The 24,223-nt window shown below is 37.4% G+C and overlaps 1 protein-coding gene across 1 annotated transcript; it reads left to right on the top strand.

The window, feature by feature from the left end:
- Positions 1-1,287: 1,287 nt before the first annotated feature.
- CPSF30 (cleavage and polyadenylation specificity factor 30) lies at positions 1,288-22,968 on the top strand. The gene is made up of 7 exons (XM_006845959.4): positions 1,288-1,938; positions 10,088-10,489; positions 16,557-16,719; positions 17,093-17,203; positions 19,178-19,246; positions 20,525-20,611; positions 21,508-22,968. The coding sequence occupies exons 1-7, from the start codon at positions 1,574-1,576 to the stop codon at positions 22,414-22,416; spliced, it is 2,106 nt and encodes a 701-aa protein (XP_006846022.1). The 5' UTR covers positions 1,288-1,573; the 3' UTR covers positions 22,417-22,968.
- The last annotated feature ends 1,255 nt before the right edge of the window (positions 22,969-24,223 follow it).

Here is a 24,223-nt window from a genome sequence, read left to right as displayed (position 1 = left end):
CAAAACAAAAAATATAAGTTAGTGGTCCATAAAAAATGTTGTATTGTATACACCAATGAAACAACAAAAAATGAAAATGTGAAGAAATTGCCAGAATTTTTAAACAAACCCAAATATTCGAACCTCACGATGATTTCCCAGTTGCCTTAAATTTTACTTGTTACTGGATCTCATTCTCGCCATTTATAATGATACTTTAGTTTTAGCGAAAAAGGAAAATATTTCATATATGATTATTTTTGTATATTATTGATAATATATTGCTTATAGCTATTTAATGCACTTTTTTTTTTTTTTTTAAGGGAGTGTATTGGTGAAATTTTTTAATAAAATCTTTTGTCAAACCAAGATTCTTAGTTCACTCCCATTATTTAATGTGCTTAAATTAGAATAAGATTAAAGACATCAAATCAATAAAGGAAAGGGAAGTTCAAATGCAGAATAATTTTTTTATAAAACCTAAAGATTTTGTACTGCGGTTGCAGCATGCTATCCATCTAGTCCTTTAGGCAAAACTTATACTAGGAATATCTTTTAGATCTCAAAATTTGAGAATGCGATCTCTAGAATGTGGAAACCAACCTCAAAAAAAAAAAGAAAAAAAAAACTCACTTTCTATGTGCATAAAAAAATGGCAATCCAAATTTTGACTGGAACCATCCAAAATTTTGGAGGGAATGTAGATGTTCAAGAAATCAAAATTCATTTATTGTATTTGAAAATAATCATCTATTTATAATTAGGTGGATCTCAATTTTTTTTTTTAAAAAAAAATCTCCCTAGTGTTTTTTTTGATGGTGTAAATGTATAAAATGATCCTAAAGGAGCATAATATATGACCTCTTCTATAAAAAAAGCTTTTATGAAAAAGACAAAAATACATATATTAAATTTTTTAAAATATTTTTTTTAAAAATTATAAACAACAACAAAAAAACAAAAAAAAAATGCAGAGAGACGATTTACTTTTGACGCTAGAATGCCATAATCACTCTTGTCCATCCAGTTTTAAATAAGGTGATTGTAAGTATATTGTTTATTAGACTCAAAATTTAAAACAAAATTTCCGGAATTTCATAGCAATTCTGAAGGTATACAATTTGACATCTAACAGCTAAGCTAGGAGTGGTTGTGAAATAGTAGTCCTAAAAACATGTTTTAAGTCCAGACTCGCTAATCACGCCCTGCATATAACATGTTCTCGCGAGAGCACGCTGTACATGCTCGTGGACGAGTTAAAACGGAAAAGGACATGTTTACTTGTTCAGCCTCTCTCTCTCTCTCTCTCTCTCTCTTTCTCTTCGTCAGGAGAGGTTTAGTCTCTCTCTCCCTCCCTCCATGGAAACATAGGAGTCTCTGAGTCTCTTTTCCATGTTTAAAGTCTTTTCCCATCGGTTCCTCTGAACCTCACTCTCTGTTTGCCCTAAAACCCTTATTTGGTTATCGCAGTTTATCCTTCTTAGTTCCCGCCTTCTCTCCCTCTAAAACCCATCTCAAAGAATTGCAGCTCTAATTCTTGGACCCATCTCTCTCTCTCTAATGAGCCCATCCTAGAACCCAAAAAGGCCCTAAAATGGAAGAACCAGAAGGGGGCCTCAGCTTCGACTTTGAGGGTGGCCTTGAAACAACCAACAATCCAAACCCAACCGCAATATCTCTCATCCAAAATGATCCAAACGCCCCAATTTCTAGCAATTCAGTTGCCGGAAACCTTCCTGATCCGGCCGCCATGAACCTGCAAGGTCGCAGGAGTTTCCGGCAAACAGTTTGCAGGCATTGGCTCAGGAGCCTTTGCATGAAGGGAGATGCTTGTGGGTTTTTGCACCAATACGATAAGTCTCGAATGCCAGTTTGCCGATTCTTCAGGCTCTATGGAGAGTGCAGAGAGCAAGACTGCGTTTATAAGCACACAAATGAAGATATCAAAGAGTGTAACATGTATGTATTATGCTTCCTACTATGCAATTATGTGTTCTAATTCATATTATTGTGTTGTTAATCTCGTTTATGTTGTTTTTGTTTTTTGTTATTATCATAATCAAAATAATTGCTACTACTTATGCTACTTTTGTAGTGATTTTTGTTGGTACCAATATGATTTTTGTTATCTTTGTTATAATTTTCCCCATTACTTGTTAATTCATAGTGGCCTTATCATCACTCCCCATTACGTCTGCTGGTATTGTAATTGTAGTTATGATTATTATTGCTGTTGATTTTTGTGGGTGATACTTTTTGTAATTACTATTGTTTGAGGGAAGTTTAGTTTGTGTGTTAATTACTGATTTTTACGTGTGTTTGTACGCGCGTGCATGCTTTTGTGCACGCCCGCTCGTGTGTGTGTTGCTGTTGCATTTTAATATTACCATGGTCATCACTGTTTGCTGTTATTATATTTGATGGGTGACTTCTATTAGAGCTTCCACTATTTTACTGAAGTTTAATTTGGCCGTTGTTGTATTATGTTTGCTACTGTTGATATCATGTTAATATTCTCGTTAATTTGCAATTTAAATGTAATTTATGGATCTTTTTGTTTTCTATGGGCAAAGTTTTTTCATGGCTCATTACTACCATTACTGACTAGTAGTATTAGTCCTAGTGCTTTCCTATCTGGAATTTTGTTGGGAGACATTATCTCAATGAGATAGTTTAGCCAAATTGATTTTCTGAAAAGGTACTTGATTTATCAACTGAAGTTTGCATTACTACATGTTTACCAAAATTCTATGATCCTTACTGCAAACTCTCAGGAAGAGGCAGGTTTGGTAGAGAATTTTCTGGACTAGTTGTCAAGTTAGGTGCTAGAAGAATCACTCTATGAATCCAAATTGTGGATTTCTGTATCAATCAGTGTAGATTGCATACATATTTTAGATGTGTAATTCATATGGTTCCCTTTTATACATATCATTTACGCAGTGATGAATGATGATTGCTGTGATCTTTCTGTCTTGATAGGCAATATGAACAAATGTTTTTTCTTTTTTCTGTTGTTTTTAACCAATTTTTGAACCCTTAGACTGCTTGAATCCTGTTCCACTAACTTGTGACATATCTATTTATGGAAATGAGCGGGTGCAACTAGCTAGTTTCATTATGATAAGTGCGTTAGAGGTCATTGAGCAATGCTCAATTGCATATGACTGTAAAAGTCTACAGATATGCCACAATTTGGGTATGAAAAAGTTTTGGATGTTACCGATCAAATAGAAAAAAAAAGTTTGGATGTTAGTAATTAAAAAAAAGAGAAGGTTTGCCTGTTGACTGATATGGTATGACTTCTGCTAAAGGATGTACTTTTGCAGAATCCTCTGAAATTTGATCAGTTCCAATGAACATAAGGATTTGCTGGGGAATCTTGTGTAGGTTGAGCTTGCATTCTTAGCTTAATCCAAAATGGCTTTTAATATTTGTTCTAGCAGTGTGGATCCAGCTTAAGTGAGGGACATCTTTGTGAGGGAATGGGGTCAGGGCATCGGTGGTCAGGGGAACAGGTGTCTCAACATAATGTCCTACTCTATTCGCACCGTTAACAATTAAAAAAAGAAAAAAGAAAAAAGAAAAATGGAGTAGTTTTTTGAGGGTGCATTTCTCTGACAGATTCATACAAGTGACATACCTCTGTAAAAAATAGTATTAGTTTTGGCTAAACCGTTCTAACATTTATCAAGTGATGGTTGTGCTAGAAGTTCCAAGTTACCTAAGTACGCTTTCTGTTTATGGGCACAAAGATTTTGATCCCGTCTAGCTCTAGGTTCCAACGGCGTGATTTGGAGTTTGTTTTGAAGGTTGGATGGAATTGGGGCAGCAGTTTCCCCTGTTGTTAGTATCATGCTGTTGAGATGGGCTCGAAAGAGAGAGAGACTAAATGGGAGGGGCAAAAATCCAGGGGATTTTATTTATGGAAAGAGGTAAATAATGAAATTTCAGAGTTGATGATGTTGAGAACTTGATTCATACTGTCTAATTATGGTTGCGAGATGGGTGGTGAGCAAAGATATTCTTTGGGGGTTATTTGGAGCCATTAGCCATTTGTTAAACATGCGAGTATGGGCACACTGTTCTAGAGGTTTCAATGTTGCCTCACGTTGACTATTCACATTCTCTTTTGATAATTGTAGCTAACCCTGCCAAGTTATATTTCTGGATTAAGCTTTTGGGAAATCCTTGAGAATATTTTGTCATTTGTTTTCTATAGATCCTCTGGGTGTTGTTGAGATGGCAATAGCTGTGGCTTGGGTGGTAACACATTAAGTTTCATGTTGGGTCTTTCATGTTTCCTTGAAATTGGATGAATGTAGAAATTAGATGGATTAAGGAGGGATGGCATATGGGGTGTTAAGTCACCTACCTTATGACATTCTGTTTGATTATTAACTCATCTTCATAAAGGACAGTGTGTACTTTGTGTGTGCCAAGTTGTACTGAAGACCACAGGCAACAGAGACACATATGCAATCAACAGAAACTGATTGAAAATAAAACAAAAACCGAAAAAGAAACCCCAAGATGAGTCTAGAAGGCTAGAGAGAGGAGAGAAGATGGTTGCAGGCAAAATCAGGTACTAGGTGGTAACCTAATTTGTGTAATTCATGAAAAGTACAAGGATTCAGATGATTTGTCACACTTGATGAGGCCCTCATTGCGTCATCTACAGCATTGTGGTTGTCTTTTCCCAAACATTTGTCAGGGTGATCATTGGGTCTTGTCTGTTTTGGTGACTGATCTCTTAGAGTTGGGTGCTCTGCTCGAATGATTACTTACTTTAGAGGTTGTCCCTTGTAGCTGGTCTTTAGGGGATTTGGAAAGAAGAAATGGTTGTAATTGTGTTGGGGATTGTGTGAACTTGTTTCAATTTTTGACAGGGTAGGCTGTGGTAATTGGTATTTTTGTAGTCCCTTGTTCAAAAGCAGCTGTTATAGTTCTGGGCTCAGTTGGCAAGTGGAGGATCATCACTTGGTTAAATGGGAAAGAATAGGCTTAGTGGCTTAACAAAACCAAAGGGGTTTGGGATTAGGGGAATCTGAAAAACAAATGCAGCACTACTGGCCAAGTGGTGGTGGAGGCTTGGCACACAATAACTCATCCATGGAAAGAGGTATAGTATGGGAAGGATGGAGCTGGGGGGCTAGTCAAGGCAATGGAAAATAGTACCACGCTTTCAAGGGTGTAGAATGGAATAAGTAGGTGTGGACAAGACCTTATTTAGAACATAGGATACAAGTGCGAAATGGTCTGCGAACAAGGTTTTAGATGGACTTGTGGCCTGGCCTGGGCATGATACAATTATGGACAGGCACCCATGTGTTGTAGTTGCCTTAGAACCAACATGAGAATGACAAAGTAGTAGAAGGTGAGGGCTTTGAGTCACCTGGATCCCTTCCCTTGAAGAACCTTGTAAGAGGATGAGATTGAATGTTTGGCAAATCTACAGCAGCACTTTTACACAGTGAGGAAAGAAGGCAAGCTGAATTTGAGACCTGACAATGAAAGTAGTGTGTCAGTTAATTCCATGTACCAGATATTGACTCAGTGCTAACATCAGCTTAGTTATTTGCTGGTATTGCGTATACCTGCTCCACCTGCAACTCAAATCCACAGTAGATAAAGTTGTAACAGTTGATCATCTGGTAAAGTGAGGGATGATCATACCAAGTATTTGCTCGATGTTCAATCAAGAGGCAGAAATAGTAAATGGTCTATTTTTGTTTTTTCCAGTAGCCATTAATAGACAGTCTTTTGCCTTCAATCTTTTTGGGTTAGCTGGATCAGTACAAGTTCAATAGTAGCAATGCTTCAACAGTGGCCATTCCAAGTTCCATAGGAGGAATGCTTCAGTATTGGTGTAACCAGTGTTTCAAAAAGTGCTAGGCGGCACTGGGGCGGCCGTGGGGTCCAGGCTGCCCAGCGCCTAGGTGGCGCCCAAAACCTGAGCGGCCCAGTTGAAAAAAAAAAGAAGATAGAAGTCCAGAAGAGAATTTTGATAATCCATAAGACCATAATCCATATTTTCATACAATGCTAAAACAGTAAAACCATACAAACATACACTGATAGTCTGATACACTATAAATTGTACACACAAAAGTTAGATAGTAGAAACTAGAAAGTAGAAACTAAAAATAAGAAAAAAAAAATATACAGAAATTCAAAAAATATTCTATCTAGGACACAATAGTCAACACTCAACAGTCAACACTCAACACCAAGAGTCAAGCACTCAAGCGTCTTCAACTCTTCATTCTTCAGTCATCATTATCATTATCAGAAGGAATAGGGTAAGCCTCATCATATGCATCAGATTCTATGCAATCATCATCAGAGTCATCTCCCTCTTCAATATAATGCTCGTCCTCCTCTGTTTCTTCTGAATCTGCATCGTCCTCCTCCTCCTCTTCTACCTCCCTCTTACTAGTATGTGCAGATACCTAGGAGTCTTGGCTGCTCTACCCTTTTCTATCTTTTTGTGCTTCCATGAACTCAAATATTGTATAATCTCCTCCCTTGTAGCTTCAGGAACATTTTTACATGGGGCAACATCCCCCTTAATACAGGCAAAGTATTTTTTAAGCCTGTAAATGCCCCCATTAGTATCCTTTCCACAATAATTACATTGAATATGATTTTGTCATTCGGATTCGGGTTATAACCATACTTCCAACCCTGATCACCACTTCTAGAAGAACCTGGAGAAGATATTTCCATAGAACAAGGCTCATTTTCATCCTTTTTTGGTTCTTTTAATTTCAGAAATTGTTTAATCTCATCTCGAATAGCTTCAGGCTCCTTTTTACAAGAAGCAACATGCCCTTTAATACTGGCAAGGTGTTTCTTGAATCGGTTAATATCCCAATTGGTATCTTTTTCACAAAAATTACACTTTATACAATTTTTATCGTTTGGTTTTGGGTTATAACCATGAAGAATAAAAATAAGATCTATTCAAATGACAAGGATTTTGTTCCTATTTTTGTTTTACAGAACTCATATATTGCTTAATCTCCTCTCTGATAGCTTCAGGAACATTTTTACAAGGGGCAACATCCCCCTTAATGCCGACAAGATGTTTCTTACACTGGTTTATACCCCCTTTGGTATCTTTTTCACAATAATTGCATCTAATGCAATTTTTGTCATTTGGATTCGGGTTATATCCATATTTCGAACCCGGATCTCCACTTCGACTAGATCCTGAAGAAGACATCTCAAAATAAAATAAGCAATCTAAAAAATAAAGTTTTGCACTCACTTTGATTGCTCGAACTCCAAACTCCCACCTCTGAGATTTTTTTTGGTGCTAAAATGATAAAAAAACCTTCTAATAGGATTAAGAAACTCCAAAACTAAATCTAATCTACTTGGGTGATGCTTGTATCCATTTTCGCAACTTTGAGAAACACTTCGATGCAATGAAAATCACAAAATTTAGTTTTTTAGAGGTTACTTTATTTCTAAAATGGGTTCTTGTGGATTCATTTCAAATGAACCTAAAACTCATCCTTAAAAGCCTTTATGTTTCAAAAAAGTCAATAGAACAAAAAAAATTCATTTCCGCCTCTAGGCAGGGCGCATGCCCTGGGCGGTTGCCTAGGGCTGGGCGCCTGCCTAGGCGGGTTCTGTACCGCCTAGGCGGCTGCCCAAGGACTGCCGCCTAGTTTGGTCGCCTAAGCTTGGGCGATGCGCCCAGGCCTGTTGGATTGCCTAGGTGCTGGATGGTCCGCTTTTTTGAACAATGGGTGTAACCCACCATTGCTCAAGCTGGGACGCATATCGTGGAAACTGACCATGTTGTGAATCTTATGTCTAACATGGTTGGAATGCAATGAAAAGTGCTTAATTGACCAGCTATTTAACCATGACAAAAGTGCTCACATGTATTTAGGAGAAAATCAGACACACTAATGCACTAGACATAGGTGTAGACATGCATATAGGCACAAGAAATCCGTGTCGGCACGTGTCTGGAAATTTCCATTTATTTTGGGGTTGCAGGTTTGGTGTGTGTGCTATGTGGATGCGCGAGTCCAACAAATTGGACAAATGAGAATGCTTGACTGCTTTCTGTTTTTGTGAGAGACGTGTTCGCTTGTGGGTCTTATGATTTTGCAACACGTGTCTTTGTTGTGGACCCACGTCTTTTATATATTTCAATTTATTTTGTTATTAAAAGTTACTAATTATATTAAAAACCCATAATAGTGTTTTTCTGTGGTTACTCCCTTGAAATCCTATAGGTTATATTTAGAAAGGGGTGTGAACTGTGAAGATTACTTTTTTCCTTTTTTTTTTGTTTACTGCATGTTTATAAAGTGAATAAGGGCATTTTTATCATTTGAAAGGGTATTATTGATATTTTCACTAAAACAAAGGGCATGTTTGTCATCTCAAGGAGGACATTTTTGAAATATTCACTAACAGACAAGGGCATTTATAGTGATAAAGTACCTAAAGTTTCACTCCATAATTATTCTTATTTTTTAGTGAAAATATCATCAACATCCTATTCAATGACAAAAATGTCCTTACTCTTTTTATAACATGGAATAAAGACAACAAAAACTAAGGTATATATATATATATATATATATATATATATATATATATATATATATATATATTCACACCCCATGAAATCCTAGAGCAAACAAATGAACATACCACACACACATGCATGCATGGACACATGTATATGCACACACACTCAAATAGACTCAAAGATTGACAGATAGACACTTATGCATCCCAAGAACTTGTATAGATGTTTTGGAGTTGGCAAAATATAGGTAGGTGAATTGGATTTCTTCAAACCCGAGTCAAAAACAGCTTCCCATACCTGTGTCCTTCTAGATGACCAAAATTAATGTGAAAGAGAAGAAAAGAAAAAACAAAAATTATTATAGCCTCATAGGCAAAACCAAGCGAGGAATTCTGGGGGTACTCCATGCTTTATTTTGAAACTAAGTGGTAATAAATGACATTGCAAAATCTTGCTCACCTACTCATGCCCTATACGTGAGTGCATTGCAGTGGGGCTGAAGCCTGTGCCTTGTTTATTGGGCTGAGAATCTGAACTCAAGCTGGAGTGATGGTAGAAGGGGATCCAGCTACAGCGAAAGGATGAGGCTCATTGCCAAAAGAAGGAACATCCTAACCTTCATTACTAGTAAATATCTTTCAGGCTCAGGATAGTAACTCAATCAAGCACTATCATGTTTATACCAATATATGCATGAGTCTAATATGCCTAGATCCGTTTTGTGTAGCGTTTATACTTATACAAGCATTTCTATCGATGAAATATATATTGTTCATCATACTCAGAGCCTTTTCCCAACTATTTGGGGTCGGCTCAATGCAATATTGCTAACATTATAATAAAAAAAAACAGGACAATCACTTGTTGCATCTCCCTTAGCATTCCCTCATATTAGTTTAAATTCCTATGGAGGGATTTTGGGTGGCCCTTGTTTTATTTATCATTTTGATTATATTTTCCCTAGCAAATAGCAAAAATCTGCCTCTTTCTGACTTGGAGGGGATATTTCACGTCCAGAAAATGCCATGGATGTTAAGGAACTAATAATATATGTCCATGAATAATTAATCAAATAAAGAAAAAAATACATGTCCATGAATAAATAATATCCTATCTGCAAAAGAGCATCTACATATATATACTGTAGATTTATCTTATACATTATAAATGCAGTTTTCACATATCTATGCATTATATATTGTCTCTGTTTTGTATTAGCATCTGTCAGTTTGTATTATACTAGAGCATTCACTAGCGTATATTATTTATCTATATTGTACAATACAAACTAAAAACATGATTTGGATATTTTCTCCCCAAAAAAAAAAGAGATTTGTATTTTGTTATTAGTCAAAACATATGGTTTTTGTACACATCTATATAATTTATTTGATATTCTCTATGTCGTCTGATGAAGGATATATAACTGCACTGAGAAGAATAATGTGTTTTATTTTAAGCTGAATGAATATTATATGGTGTTTAAAATGCGGCTCATGGCGAGTGTTTGGGTGATTTCTCATTACACATGATTTCATGTGGATGCAGGTACAAGTTGGGTTTCTGTCCAAATGGTCCTGATTGTCGATATAGGCATGCAAAGCTGCCTGGGCCTCCACCTCCTGTAGAAGAGATTTTTCAGAAGATTCAACAACTGAGTTCCTCATTCAACCAGGGGTCTTCAAACAGGTTTTTTCAACACAGGAACACTGGTTATGTTCCACAAGTAGACAAGAATCAAATGCAACAGGGTTCAGCTGTAGTTAATCAGGGTGCAGCCTTGAAACCATCTGCAACTGTAGACTCCTCTGGTTCTCAACAGCAGCAGCAACAGATTCAGCAACCCCAACAAAATGCAAGCCCAAATCAAATGCAAAGCATGCCAAATGGTTTATTAAATCCAATTAACAGAGTTTCTGCTGCATCTCCCCTTCCTCAAGGACAATCTAGGTGTGTTCCATGTTTTGAGAGATTCATTTGAGTAATTTTTTTGGTGTAACGAAAAGAAAATTGCCCAGACTTACTTGAGTAAGTTCATGTCAGCTTGTACAGTTTTGGCATCCACAGGGTGTGGCGCTTGTTATGGTATTGTTATTATACATTTATAGCTCCCTATTTTACATTGGGAGTTTTCCTTACAAAACAAAGAAGTATGCTTCCAGATGAATACTCAATATTAAACTCTCTTTTTCAGATAATTGCTCTTTGTTCGCAGTCAAAAGAATGGGTTGAAATAATGGTCCTTATGTGAAAATAATACCTTTTAGAATGGTAAATGCTGCCCACCTACTATGTGATTTAAAATTAACCGCCAAGGAGTATTTGTCTGAATATAATGACATTCTCTTTTGCATATTAGCCATTAAGTAATTTGTAACGGCTTAATGGATTTGGGTTCTTTCAAATTAACAAGACTTGAGAAAGTGGCATTACCTTCTAAATAATAGCCCTTGCAATGGCTTCTTTTGAAGATAGGCATTTTTTCAGTCTAAATCATTTTTAATTTTTCCTTTTCTCCATGATTTTATGTTTTCCTATTTCTTTTTTTCAGTTTTTCTATTCCTAGATTCTGCTGTAATGGAGCATTACCATTACATGGTGGTGGTGGACCCTGCGTCATGTCTGTTTTCTGCTTTTTGTACCTTGGTTGAAATGAGCTTTTCTAATATTCATAATTCTTTAGTGCCTTTTGAGTTTTTTTTACCATTCAGTTATGCTACTTTTTGGTATGGGTAAGTGAGGATTTGAAGGATAGTGTTGACATGTACTACATGATTCCAAATGGACAAAATGTAAAGCAAAGGCATGTGGAATGTGCGTTAAGTTTAATTGCATTTGGAATGTATGTTTAAGTTCAATTGCATGTGCCTATCGATTTCTTTTTGCCTATTGTCCACCTTCAATTTCTCATTGATCAATATTTTTCCTTTATATATATTGACTAATTTCAGTTTATACTACCATAGAGCATCTTTGATGTTTTTGAAGAAATGTGTACAAACCGATTCTTTGGTTGGACTATGGAATAATTATGCATACCTTTTGCAAGTGCACAAGTTGATTTCTATTGAGGTAGAAATTTAAAGGTTTTGTAACCTGAAATATGCAAGGATTCTGTCAACCGAGTAAGCTATTCGCTTCACATATTTCCATTCCATAATTCAAAATACTCCAAATTGACAGTAATCCATCCTATGACATGGGTAGCGGTGGCAATGGACCCGTACTTGACAACTCGGGTCAGGGTAGGGTCCAAAAAGTTGGACTTGGCGGGTCGCGTCCGGGTCTATGATTTGGACCCAAACACTACTCGGGGCTGGGTCTGGGTCCATGTAGATTATTTTTAAGTAGTATTTAATGTATAGTATTTAAATAAGTATGACTATATATTTTAATTATAATATTTAAATAATATATGTACATATTTAACACAATATTTAAATATATTTACGTATGCATATATATATTGATCTGTGGGTCAGGTCTAGGTCCGGGTCCAATAGGGTCCAGGTCTGGGTCCAGGTCCAGTAACTTTGGACCCGACCCCGTTGCCACCCCAGACATGGGTCTCTTTTTGTTTTGCTACCTGTATGCCCTAACTTCTAAGAATTAACCATGAGTCCAGACCGAATCCCCATCAGATTTCCCTACTCTGGAACATGTGGGTTGGATTCATAGGAAGCACTTGGTGCAGAGATGTTATTCCTTTTTACATTCTGGAGGTGGTTTTGCAAATTTTGAAGTTTGTATTTATAAATTAGGACGTCATTGGGTATGTAACTTAGGAAATAATAAAGTTGCATGTATACCTCAGCCACAAATTATATCTTATCAAAGCTACTCTATGGATTCATTGACAGGACCATTCCATCCTTTATTTCTACATAATCCCACAAATTTTATCACCAGAAATTATACTTTCCTAGCTATCCAACAAAAACAAGGAGAAATTATACTTATACTTTTCTGGTGAATGGTGTACAAAAAAAAAAGACCTTTCTGTTTCGCCTCCATCTTAGGAATTTGTGCCAACATCATAGAATTATTTGGGTCTATATTAGCATTGAAGTGTTTAGGCTGCATTTCATATGTGTAACCACAGATTAAGCCTTGTTAGCCTACTTCATCAATGAGAAGAAAAGAAGAGGAAAAAAGGCCTTAGTTGGCTACAAGGCGGATACACAAACAAGGCCCTCTGTCAAACTGCAAGATCTATGTATGATTCAGTCCCCCATTCTGCAAAATTTGATCATATTCATCCATTTCTTGCCTTTAGATCAGAAGATCATAATTTTCCTTCTAGGGTATTTTATGAACTATTGATCAATGGGCAGCTATCTGCTACTCCAAAAGGAAAGGAAATGGGAAGTTCAATGATTTCTGTATCCTCTCATGAGGATCAGAACTATAGTTTGCTTCTTTCTGGTTCTGTGGTTTTAGCTTCCAACTTTTCTGCACTACCATTCTGAATATCTGATGATGGATTTAAAGCATGATGTAGGCTTCTGGTAGTGAAAACTTTGTACTTGATAGCTGAATTTGTGGTTGATAGTTTGTTCTTGTTGTGGTTATTATCAAAGTTCTCCTACCTCACAAGCCACTTAATATATTGTATTAATGAGTTCACATTGAGCAATAGGGAATAAAAAAGGGTTTTAATTTTCATGAGTTTTAGCAAAATTTTGAGCAGCTATTTACAGTTTTGGGGACCTTTCTTTTTGTTTGTATGTTTATTGGGGATCATGTATGAACAAAGGTTAGAGGGATGCAAATGCTTTGGTCTCTGAAAAATGAAATAGGATGGTATGCTGTATCAGACTATCAGGAGTGTGGAGGGGGTCTGCTAACTCCACCTCTTAGGTTAGGATACTAACTTGAGAATTAGAGAACTTTCTAATTAACCCCCCAAAATAAACAAAGAACGAAAAAAAGATCTTCCTAGTTGTCTCGTCACTATATCCTATGTTGTGGTGCCACATCTAATTGAAGCAAAATAATTTCCTAGGACTTATTTGGTTACTCGTTTGCCATGTTGTCTAATTATCTACTTGGTTACTCCTAGGACCTATTTGGTAGGCAGTATCTGACTATCAGGAGTGTGGAGGAGGACTGGTTATTCTACTTTTTAGGTTTGTATACTAACTTGAATAGTAAAGAACTTCCTAATTATCAAAAAAATAATAATAATAATAAAAGAAAGATCTTCCTACTTGTCTCGGTTACTCCTATCCCATGTTGTGCTGCCACGTCTAATTGAAGCAAAATAATGTCCTAGGACCTATTTGGTTTCCTTTGTAATGATAGATCACCCAGACACTTGGATATGTTTACTGCACCGGTGCCAATATGATGCTGGAAACTTTTTTATGCAATTGGAGCAACTAAGGTGGCTCATCGTACTTGATTTGGGTGACAGAGAAAAAATGTGTCATGTAAGGGGTGTTGTCTCGGATTTGTATTCAAGTATGATAGCATTTTTGGATCTCTATATTTTGACATGATTGACTTTTGGAGGGGCTTGCTTACCTGGGCAAACAAACCATTAAATGTGGTAAGGATTGGACTGAAGTCACTGAAAAAATTTTGGCAATGCAGGAACAATTATTTTCAGTAATATTTTGTATCTTCACAGAGGACTATAGAACTCATTAGGCTTTTCTTTTGATGATGGACTTTAGAAAAGTGGATCAATTCCTTTGTACTCTAGATGTAGTTTGTGCATTGGAAGTTCAAAGAATTTGTGAACAAAGGGTGGAAACGTTCTTGCATTGAATGTTGGTGGTGGTGGTTTAAAAGTTATCTGTTCAAGGGAAAATTAGATCTACGTATCAAAATGAAAAAGGAAGACTTAAATCTTTGGAGTAAAGAGGAGTCGGGGATCACTGGGGAGTTCTTAAAGATGAAACCATCTCAATATTGAGGAAAGTGGGAGGAATAACTTGTGGAATACCTTGAAAATGTATCCATTCTACAAGAGATGGAAGTCTCAAATGCAGTGGTTCGCAGTGGAAGATCCAGAATCCGGTCTATTCTTGAGTAGATGCATGGGTTATTTTGTTTTATATCCTTGGGTTAACCTGTGGAAGCTTATAGACTGAAATTATGTGGTAATAGTGCAACTTTTGGCCCCAATTTTTAGATTCATCTCGGAACCAAGGATCTGCGATGGTGTTCTTGACTCTACTTTAGGCAACCGTCTCCAATCAATTCTTGAACGTCAACTAGAAAAATCAGTATTTCATTAGTTGCCCTCCAATCCCTTTCCTGATAATTGTAAACTCCCCAAAACTCGGTTGCTCCATGAATTTTGGAGTGAAACCTTCATCATGTTTCATTATATTGATATTGTCAGTTCACTAGTTATGAATGTTCTCGGGATTCATGCAACTGGTGAACCATTTTCTACTGCAATTAATTATGCTTGGGGGCTTCTTTTTAGCCTCTCCCTTATTACTTTTAATTCCAGGCCCGTATCGGAGCTTGGTATTTGTGATTTGGAGCTAGCATATAGACAGGCACCTCTTTTGGTTGGAGAATCCTTCCGGTGGTGCTTTCTAGCTTCTATAATGATAGGGACAACCACAATTTAGAGGTATTGTTTGAGCATTGATTATTGGGGCATTATTAATGTAACTGGAACCGGGATTCTTGCATTAGTGCCTCTTTGAATTAGACTGTAGTTTTAAAGGAAATCCAGCTCTGGTGGGGTTTGACTATGTACTGTGAAGTGCTATATGAGTCCACTTGGGGATTCATGATCTACTTAGATGTATGCCTGTGCCCTACTTTATGTCATCGGTCCACTCTATATTGAGCCAGATTTAGTTGGTCGTTTAAGCTCCATTCTTCCCTCTAAAAATGTTCTCATTACTTTTCCTGTTTATAAGTTCTTCCTCATTCTTACTTTTCTCTCCCTCTCCTTAAAATTTGTCTTACCTTGCTTTTCTCTCTAAGAACCTTCTTGTTCTCGTTCTTCTTATGGTTTGTGTTCTTTCCTATTGATGTTATCTCTCTCTCTTGAATCTGTTTGTAACCTATGCTTGTATATTTCATGTTCCATTACTTGTTATGTTGTACGCAAATGTGAATGATGTATCTTGAGGAATGTTTTGTTCCATGGAGGTTAAGTGGCATTTTCAGCGAGTCTTCTTTCCTAATTTGGCAAAAAAACATAAAAAATAAATAAAGAGGGTTATCTCTCTCTCTCTCTCTTTGAATGTAAGGCTTGGAAATCTCATATAGCAAGATGCTGACAACAGCAATGGATCCTTTAGTTGGAACTGGTGTACTTGGGGATGAGATGGAGGCATGTGAGTTCCCCTGAAAATTAATTATCACATCGAAAGTGGTGGATTGGCTAGATATCCATGGATTTGTCATAAATCTGTGGGTTTTAATATGCATGAAAAATGTATATTATAAGACATGTCATTTCCATGAAATTATTGTCAATGTCTATCAATGGAGCATCAGATGTAATTGCTGATACTCATTTTGTAAAGAATGTGACTATACAAACTGACTCTTCTTTCTTTTGGCTGCGCTTTCTGTTCTTCTTCCTTTGGTTGCATTTTCTGTTCTTCTTCAAGGGATGAGCTACTTTCTTCCACATACGATCTAGTTCTCCTGTAGTGACATCTAGATCTCTATTGGCGTTTTTCAATTAAATAGATGAATGGTTCTCATTTATTCATGTTTTGGGTGAGACAATTAGTAAGTTTATCTCTGAAGTCACTTTTCTCCCTACAGCGTGAAAGCTAAGTAATATGTGCTATTAAGTGGTCATATTCCACCAAAGTGTAGATGTTTTTGGCAATGTTAAGGCAATAATTGGGTTATTGCTGTAATCTAATGTTTAGAGACCACATTGGGAGGAAGTTTCATTTTGACTCCTTTGCTGCGATACTTTGCTTATATGAGTACTTTTTTCATACTTGTTCAAATTTGGCACTGATTTCCTTGTTTGTAATTTATTAGCACTAATTGGTTTCTCATTTATGGAATATGAGGAACTTAGATATTTTATCGTGAAAAGTTGCAACCGTGAGAATCTGGAGCTCTCCGTGCAGAAAGGAATATGGGCAACGCAGAGAAGCAACGAGTCAAAACTAAATGAAGCTTTTGATTCCTCTGAGAATGTAGTATTGATATTTTCGATCAACCGGACTCGCCATTTCCAGGTACATATGGCATTCATTATCAACCACTCTGGTGTATTAGTGCACAATTTCTCGGATTTAGCCTGAATATCCATGCAGAAACTTTGGTCAATTGTACTTCATAGGTAAGTTTCCATACTTAGCACGTACATGGAACCTGGTACACAGCTGGGGCCTTAATGATCAGCACAGATTTATCGTAGTCCCTGTTGACCGACATTCAAGGAGATACAAACAACCCCTACCACCCACTGTAGGCATGAGCATTGTATTGCCTGGCTGTGCACCATGTGCCACATGTGCCATTCACTGGCTGTGTATGATATAATTTCTGTTACTTAATTGGGTTTTCTTTGTGCATGGTAAAATGTTGGAATGGTTATTGTTTTTTCAGGGGTGCGCAAAGATGACATCTAAAATTGGTGGATATGTTGGTGGTGGGGGATGGAAATATGCACATGGAACTGCTCATTATGGCCGCAATTTCTCCCTGAAATGGTTGAAGGTAATATTCTTTTACTTATAGAAATTAAAGGTAATATGCTTGGCTGTTTGCAATGCGCAAAAGTAACAATTCTATGTTTTTAATAGTTTGGAGTGTTCTCTTAGCAGCGAATCCTAATACTCGATGTTAAATATTCATCATCATCATTGTCAAAGCCTTTTCTCAACTAATTGGGGTCGGCTACACAAATTATGGTTCGTCATTATGCTCTATTAAGGGCCATACACTCAGTGAGGCCATAAGTCCCCATATTTTTTCTCTCTACTTCCAATCATGGCCTTTTGGGCATACCTGCTGCCTTTTTTGAGGCTCCTACTTGAACTCAAACCTCCTAACAGGTGTGGTACTGGGCTGTGCCACACATGGCCAGCCCACCTAAGTCTACTTTCTCTCATCCTATTACTTATTGGTGCCACATCTAATTTTTTCTAATGTATTAATTTCAAATTTTATCCCTTTTTGTCTTGCCACTTATCCATCTCAACATCCTCATCTTCGCTACACTTATTCGATTGGGATATAGTTTTTTGACCTCTCGACATTCCGTCCCATAAAACAAATCTAGTCTCACAGTTATCCTATAGAACTTGCCCTTTAGGTTCTTTGGTATGCGGCGATCACATAAAATTCCTGGTGTACATCTCCACTTCGCCCACCCAGCTCTAATTCTATGTGCGACATTTTCCTCAATCTCTCCATTTTCTTGGATTATCGGCCCAAGATATCGAAAGTGTGCTTTTTTGGTATTTCCTAGCCGTCAATCTTAACTGCTTTCTCGTCTCTACTCCTATTATTACTAAACTTGCATTCTATATATTTTATCTTAGTCCTGCTAATTAAAACCTTTAGATTCTAGAGCATCCCTCCAAAGTTCTGACTTTGTGTTGACGCCGTTTTGGGTCTCATCGATCAAAACTATGTCATCTACAAACAACATACACCACGGTACCTCATCTTGTAGTTGCCTAGTTAAGTCGTCCATAACTAAAACAAAGAGGAATGAGCTCAATGTTGACCCTGATGTAGACTATTGTCATTGAAAAGTCACTCGTCTGTCCAAGTTGTTTATGCACTGGTTAGCGCTCCATCCCACATATCTCTCACCAAGTCGATATAGTGTCTAGAGGCTACTTTCTTTTCCACTACCCACCAAATCAAATCTTGAGGTATTTTATCATAAGCTTTCTCTAGATCAATAAAGACCATGTGGAGGTCTTTTTCCTCCACCCTAAGCTTCTCAAGTAGTTGCCTAAGTAAGAAAACGATGTTAAATATTCAAAAGGTACAAAAGGAGAAGTTGGATTAAATTATGAAAAGTGATCGGCTTAAGGGAAAATATATCATAGCTAGTGTCTTGATGTAGTGAAAGAGGGCAAGTCAGGTCAAGTTGACTCAAGATTCGGACATTTGGTTCACCAAGTAAGGTGTATGTTTCAAAAATATATATAAATTTTATTTATTAAAACCTCAAAATAAAAAAAGGGAAATTTTGAAACTAAGGGTACTTAGGAAACAAAATAAAAAAAAAGTAGTTTTATTATTCATAAATTCACTTTCACAGCCAAAATAGTTGTAAAGCGATCGAGAAGTGCAAAATTTTTTGACATGGAATTAGATATCGTTTAGATCCATAGCTTGAATATTTTGGGATGGGGGTTTTATGATTTCTTGTCAATTAGGATTTGGTAAGGTTAATTCCCAATTATTTCTTCACCAAATGGTTTTGGTAAGCTATCCAAATAGAAGAAGATGAGAAATGGTAACTGCAATATCAATCTGTGGGCATGAATAAGGAGGATTGGATTCCACATGTTTCACCAGCTCTAGTTTCATCTATTTTATAAATATCCATCTTATTTTATTTAATGTCAAACTTCTATTTTGTTTTCAGTTAACATTTATAGTTTAACTGCTCTTAGTAAGTTACTTTCAGCTCTAAACAAGCACACTCATTAAGCTTTTCATTACTTTCAGCTATGTGAATTGTCCTTCCATAAAACCCGCCATTTGAGGAATCCATACAATGAGAATTTGCCTGTGAAGGTACAAACTGCTCTCTCTCTCTCTCTCTCTCGGAGCTCATTTTATCATTGGGGTTTGTACACTATATTTGCATTTTGGGTTTTGCTGGCACCTTCAACAACAAGCTAATGTCAACAAGGAATATATTATTCCTCCACCCAAAGTCCGACAATTTTTTACATTTTTTGAGCCAAGAGTATGTCTAAGAGACGAATGATTTACATATGATGGATTTGGAGGTGCTAGTAAACTATGCTAAAGCCAAATAGAATTAGTCGTACTGAAGTGGGTGATTGATGAATTTAGAAAATCTGTTGTCTAAATCAGGTCTACTGATAAAGAGAAATGTATATCGTGTTTCAAGAATAACGAAAAAAATAATGCTCTGGAAACATTTTGGATTTGATCTTTTATAGGGGACTGCAGTCATAATTCATAGTGAATAACTTTGATGATCATCTTGGCGCTGAGTGAGATGAATGGCTATATAAATTGTACTAAGAGTAGTAGATCACAATGCTAAACGAGACCATTGCTTTGTGAGGGTTTACTGTTGAGACCGGTTTTTGCTTTTGAGATGAACTGAGTATCTGTGGTCATAATTGAGGCTGGCAAATGGTGTTGAATAAGTGAATAATCACTTTTAAAGATCAAGAATGAAGATATTGTAAAATAATCACTTGGAACCATGTATAACTAATTCACTATATGATGAGAAAGAGAAAAGGCTAATGATAATGTCCATTAATCTATAATGTTTAGTGGTCCACAACTAGCGTCTTTATTTCAAGAAAGGTTAGCATGATAATAGTGAACAAATTAAAAAAAAACAAGCTTAGCATGATGGTAATATTGTTGCCAAAAGATTATATGCTCCTACAATTATATACTACCTCGGGTAAAAACCCTATCTAGGATATTTTTCGGGGATGTAACGTTCTCGACCTTGCAGATCCTAAGATTGGATAGAGACCATTGAATATTTGGACGGTCAGATCTGTCTAATTTTTTAGAAACTCAAAATCCGATTTTTTTTCCTTTTTTAATTTTTTTTTTTTTTTTTTCCTTGTGTGATCTGAAGTGGATCACAAAATTTAGAATGAGATAATACTCCTAAGTAGGTATTTTACCCAAGAGAGTACTTTACAGTGTGCTTAGATAGGGAACATGCTATGCGCTCTCATACTTGTTAATTAGCTCTGCCCGTGCTTGATTTTTATGATAAAATTTTGATAAAAGAAAAACATGTCCTTTTTTAGATTTGCCTTTCTAAATGTGCCTGCTTAACACTTTCTGCAGATTAGCCGTGACTGCCAAGAGCTAGAGCCTTCTATTGGTGAGCAGTTGGCTTCATTGCTGTATCTCGAGCCAGACAGTGAACTTATGGTAACTGATCGCCTCCATCCATTCTGTGTTTTCACTTACATTTTTCTGGGTGGCCTAATTTTGTTTATTTTACCTATAGAGAAATAACCTTTTTCTTTTGTTAAGATTTTCGATGGGCAAACTTTACGTTAGCTTGCTTGTAAATTTTTATTTTTTTTCTGTTGGGGTGAATGCAATATCTTTGTAGCTTGTGGAAGCAAGTTTATCATTTTCGCCCAAGTCCAGCAATGAAATGGTGAATGGTAATGCACCAGCGGTGTGTGGTGTAAGTTTCATTTTGGGGACATCCACCATCCATTCCTGATGATGGACGATGGAGATTAACCATTCCTGAATGAGCTTTTGTGTGATAGAAAACTAGGGATCTAGTCTCTACCATATGACACTGGGAATGGAGTGGAACATGGTCCTTTTTTTATGCCCAAACATGGGAGCCAAGCCAACCAAGTTTAATGTCCATGATCAGAAAATATGGTTTATGTCCACTTTTGGTCTTTGGAGTGGACTTCTAGTGTGTCATATAGTCTGCACCACTTGGATACGGCTTACCATTTTGCAAAACTTCGGTAGCTTTTATAGGAATCCAATATTGCCTAGGGAAGGTTGAAAGAGAAAATGAAACAGAGGCGCTCCAGTTGAAACTGAGTGGTTTTTGCTTTCAAGATAATGTATTCCAGAACTCCTGCCATTTACCTAAATAGTACTCAACGGCACACTGTTGAGTTTAAGGGATTGATGCCCATGCATATTTTGTTGGCATGCAAGAGAGAGGGTGGCAACCATGTGTTTCGATACTAATTAGTTGATTATCTTGCCTATCGTGTCTACTAGAGAGAGAGAGAGACAGAGAGAGAGCATCCATGTGCCTTGATACTAATATTTAACATCACTGACAGGCAATCGCGGTCGCTGCCAAGTCAAAACGTGAGGAGGAGAGGGCCAAAGGGGTGAGCCCGGGAGGTGGTGACGGCTCTGAGAACCCCGAGATCGTCCCTTTTGAGGACAACGACGATGATGAAGAAGAAGAGGAAGAGACCGATGACGATGATGATGGGTCATCAAGCCAACCCCTAAACGTGGGTCCTGGCGCCCGTGGTTCCAGGGCAAGGCCCATGTGGGCTCCACAAATTCCCTTCGCACGAGGCGGGGTCCGCCCCATGCCCCCAGGCCTCAGGCCCTTCTCCCCTATGATGCTTGGGGGCCCCGAGGCCTTCACATATGGTGCAGGACCCCCCGATGTATACAGAGGTTTTCCCCCGTATGTTGCCCCGAGGTTCTCAGGTGACTTCTCAGCACTTGGGCCTGCTCCCGGCATTGGTTATATTGATGCAGCGGGGCCCACAGGGGCAGGGCTCATGTTCCGGGCCCCACCTGCTGGGGCCATGTTTCCTGGTGCTGCCCCTGGACTTGGCATGATGATGAGCTCCACTAGGGGACCTGCATTTATGGGTGGCATGGGGATAGCTGGTAGGCCTAGTAGGCCAGGGCCAGTGCCTTTTCGACCAGTTTTACCCAATGTGAATGGGTTTGGAAGAGGAAGGAGGGATCAGAGGAAGACAGAGAGTGGTGGGGGTGGGGAACAGGGGAAGGAGGGGATGGGCCCTGATGGTGTAGGCAGTGGAGGGGATGAGATGAGGGCTGGAGGACCCATGAGGCCATATGGGAATGATGAAAGCGAGAGCGAGGATGAGGCCCCGAGGAGGTCGAGGCATGGAGAGGGGAGGAAGAAGAGGAGGGAGCCTGATGGTGAGGGCGAGGCATCGGACCATTGGGAGATGCCCCTTTCAGAGCAACAAAACCAATGAGACCTCTAACAATTAGTAGCTCCTATCGTTAAGAGACACAAGACCATTGAGGCCCCTAACCATTTGTAGCTCCAATTACTACAGCCATTGAACCGATGGGGCTTTTGACTTCTAAGAGCTTTGTGAGAGCACAAGGAAATACTCTTGCCTTAGATCAACCTTTTTATCCTTGCAAAAAAACAGGAAAAGTTAAATGATCGATGAGGCCCTCTACTACTTGGAGCTCCCAATGTCGGAGTCACAGAACCAATGGGACTGCGGCTACGCGATATCGTATCCTATGAGTGCTTGGACATGGCCATAAATATCAAGATTCGTGATGTTTGTTTTGTAATTTTAACCATGGCACTTGTTTTCCTGTATCTGTGTGCCATTGCTGCTAATGTCACCATTTCCAATCAACAATGGGATCATGAGCCTGCTGAGTCCTTATCTTGACTGGTGTCTCTCTTTGATAAACTGAGAACTATTTAGTTACTTGGATTTGGGAATTGTTACAAACGGTTTGTACTTTATACGGATGTTATCAAATCCGCTTTAGAGAGCTCTTTATTTTGGCTGGAAAAGAGAAGTGCTTTGGCGCTTCAGTAATTCGGGAAGTCTTTAGGTGTATTGTTGGAATAAAAACTTAAAAAACAAAGAAGAAGTGTAATTTAAAATATATGTATTGAAAACTTTTGAATATTATGCATCTTTTTTATGAACTTTTTAATATTTTAGAGTTATTTATACAAATTATGAATATTTCAAGTGTATATTTGAAAGTACAAACGGTTTTTTGAAAATTCTGTGAATTGGTTTGTATTATGCACTTAGAATGCAGTTCTTTCCTATTTTTAGCGCTACTTTCATTTCTTTGGGTTTTATTTTGTGGCCCTAGAATTGCTTGCCATGTTTTCCAGATGGGTCATGTGGGTTTGTTTTCCTCATTCCATACTTGCATCGCTTGGGACTGAATACTTGCAGTACGACAAAACATATCATTTTTCATTTTTCATTGTACCGTTCTTTGTTTTTATTTTACTATAAAGGGATACCTTTGAATGTGTCTCCGCCCACGTGTGGTGTTTCAAACGTGGACCATAGATCGCTATCAGATCTCTTGATCAGTGATTCGAATCGGTCTTGACTAGTTCAAGTTAGTGATTCAGAAAAACATTAAAAACAAATAATAAAACAAAAATTGAAATATGGTTGGATGGTCTTGACTAGTTCAAGTTAGTGATTCAGAAAAACATTAAAAACAAAGAATAAAACAAAAATTGAAATATGGTTGTATGGAATGGGGCTTGAGGGCGGCCAATAAAATATTAAATAAGCTTTGAAAGAGAAAAAGAAAGGACATGGATGATTATTGATTTGGATCGGAAAGAGTTTGGTTTTTAACCACAAATTTTATGTACTAGAGGATTCAACCCTCTAATTTTAATTGGATGACTGGAAGTGAGCAGAAAACAATGTAATAATTTTCAGCCGTTTAATTAAGCTTGGATAGTTTATATCTTTGTATGTATAATTTATATGGATAGATACAGGAGAAACCTCAACCTTTTTGTTGAGAGAATGAGCATTTGAATTTGAAAGGGATTTTTTAGTCGTTAACATATCTTTGACTTATCTTGACTTATCTTGGTTTGTTGTAAATATTGGTTGTAACATGTATCCTTAATTTACTCGGTCAATAATCCTTATCTAGTTGTTGTCGTGTTATGTTATATATACCCTTGCTGTACCACTCAATTAATTAATGATATATGCCAAGATGAGAAGTCCCTTTGATACAACGATGAATGTGTTTAACCACAAC

The sequence above is a fragment of the Amborella trichopoda genome, chromosome 2 (assembly GCF_054954075.1).
Source record: "Amborella trichopoda isolate Santa Cruz 75 chromosome 2, AtrichopodaSantaCruz75HAP2 v2.0, whole genome shotgun sequence".
Classification (NCBI taxonomy): Eukaryota; Viridiplantae; Streptophyta; class Magnoliopsida; order Amborellales; family Amborellaceae; genus Amborella; species Amborella trichopoda.
The sequence above is the reverse complement of the archived record's forward strand: the minus strand, read 5'-3'. Positions and strand labels throughout refer to the sequence as shown.

Coding starts and splice junctions, on each gene's coding strand:
- CPSF30 (XM_006845959.4), top strand. CDS start 1,574: ATGGAAGAACCAGAAGGGGGCCTCAGCTTCGACTTTGAGGGTGGCCTT. Junction 1,939..10,087: donor GATATCAAAGAGTGTAACAT/GTATGTATTATG, acceptor ATGTGGATGCAG/GTACAAGTTGGGTTTCTGTC. Junction 17,204..19,177: donor TCTCCCTGAAATGGTTGAAG/GTAATATTCTTT, acceptor CATTACTTTCAG/CTATGTGAATTGTCCTTCCA.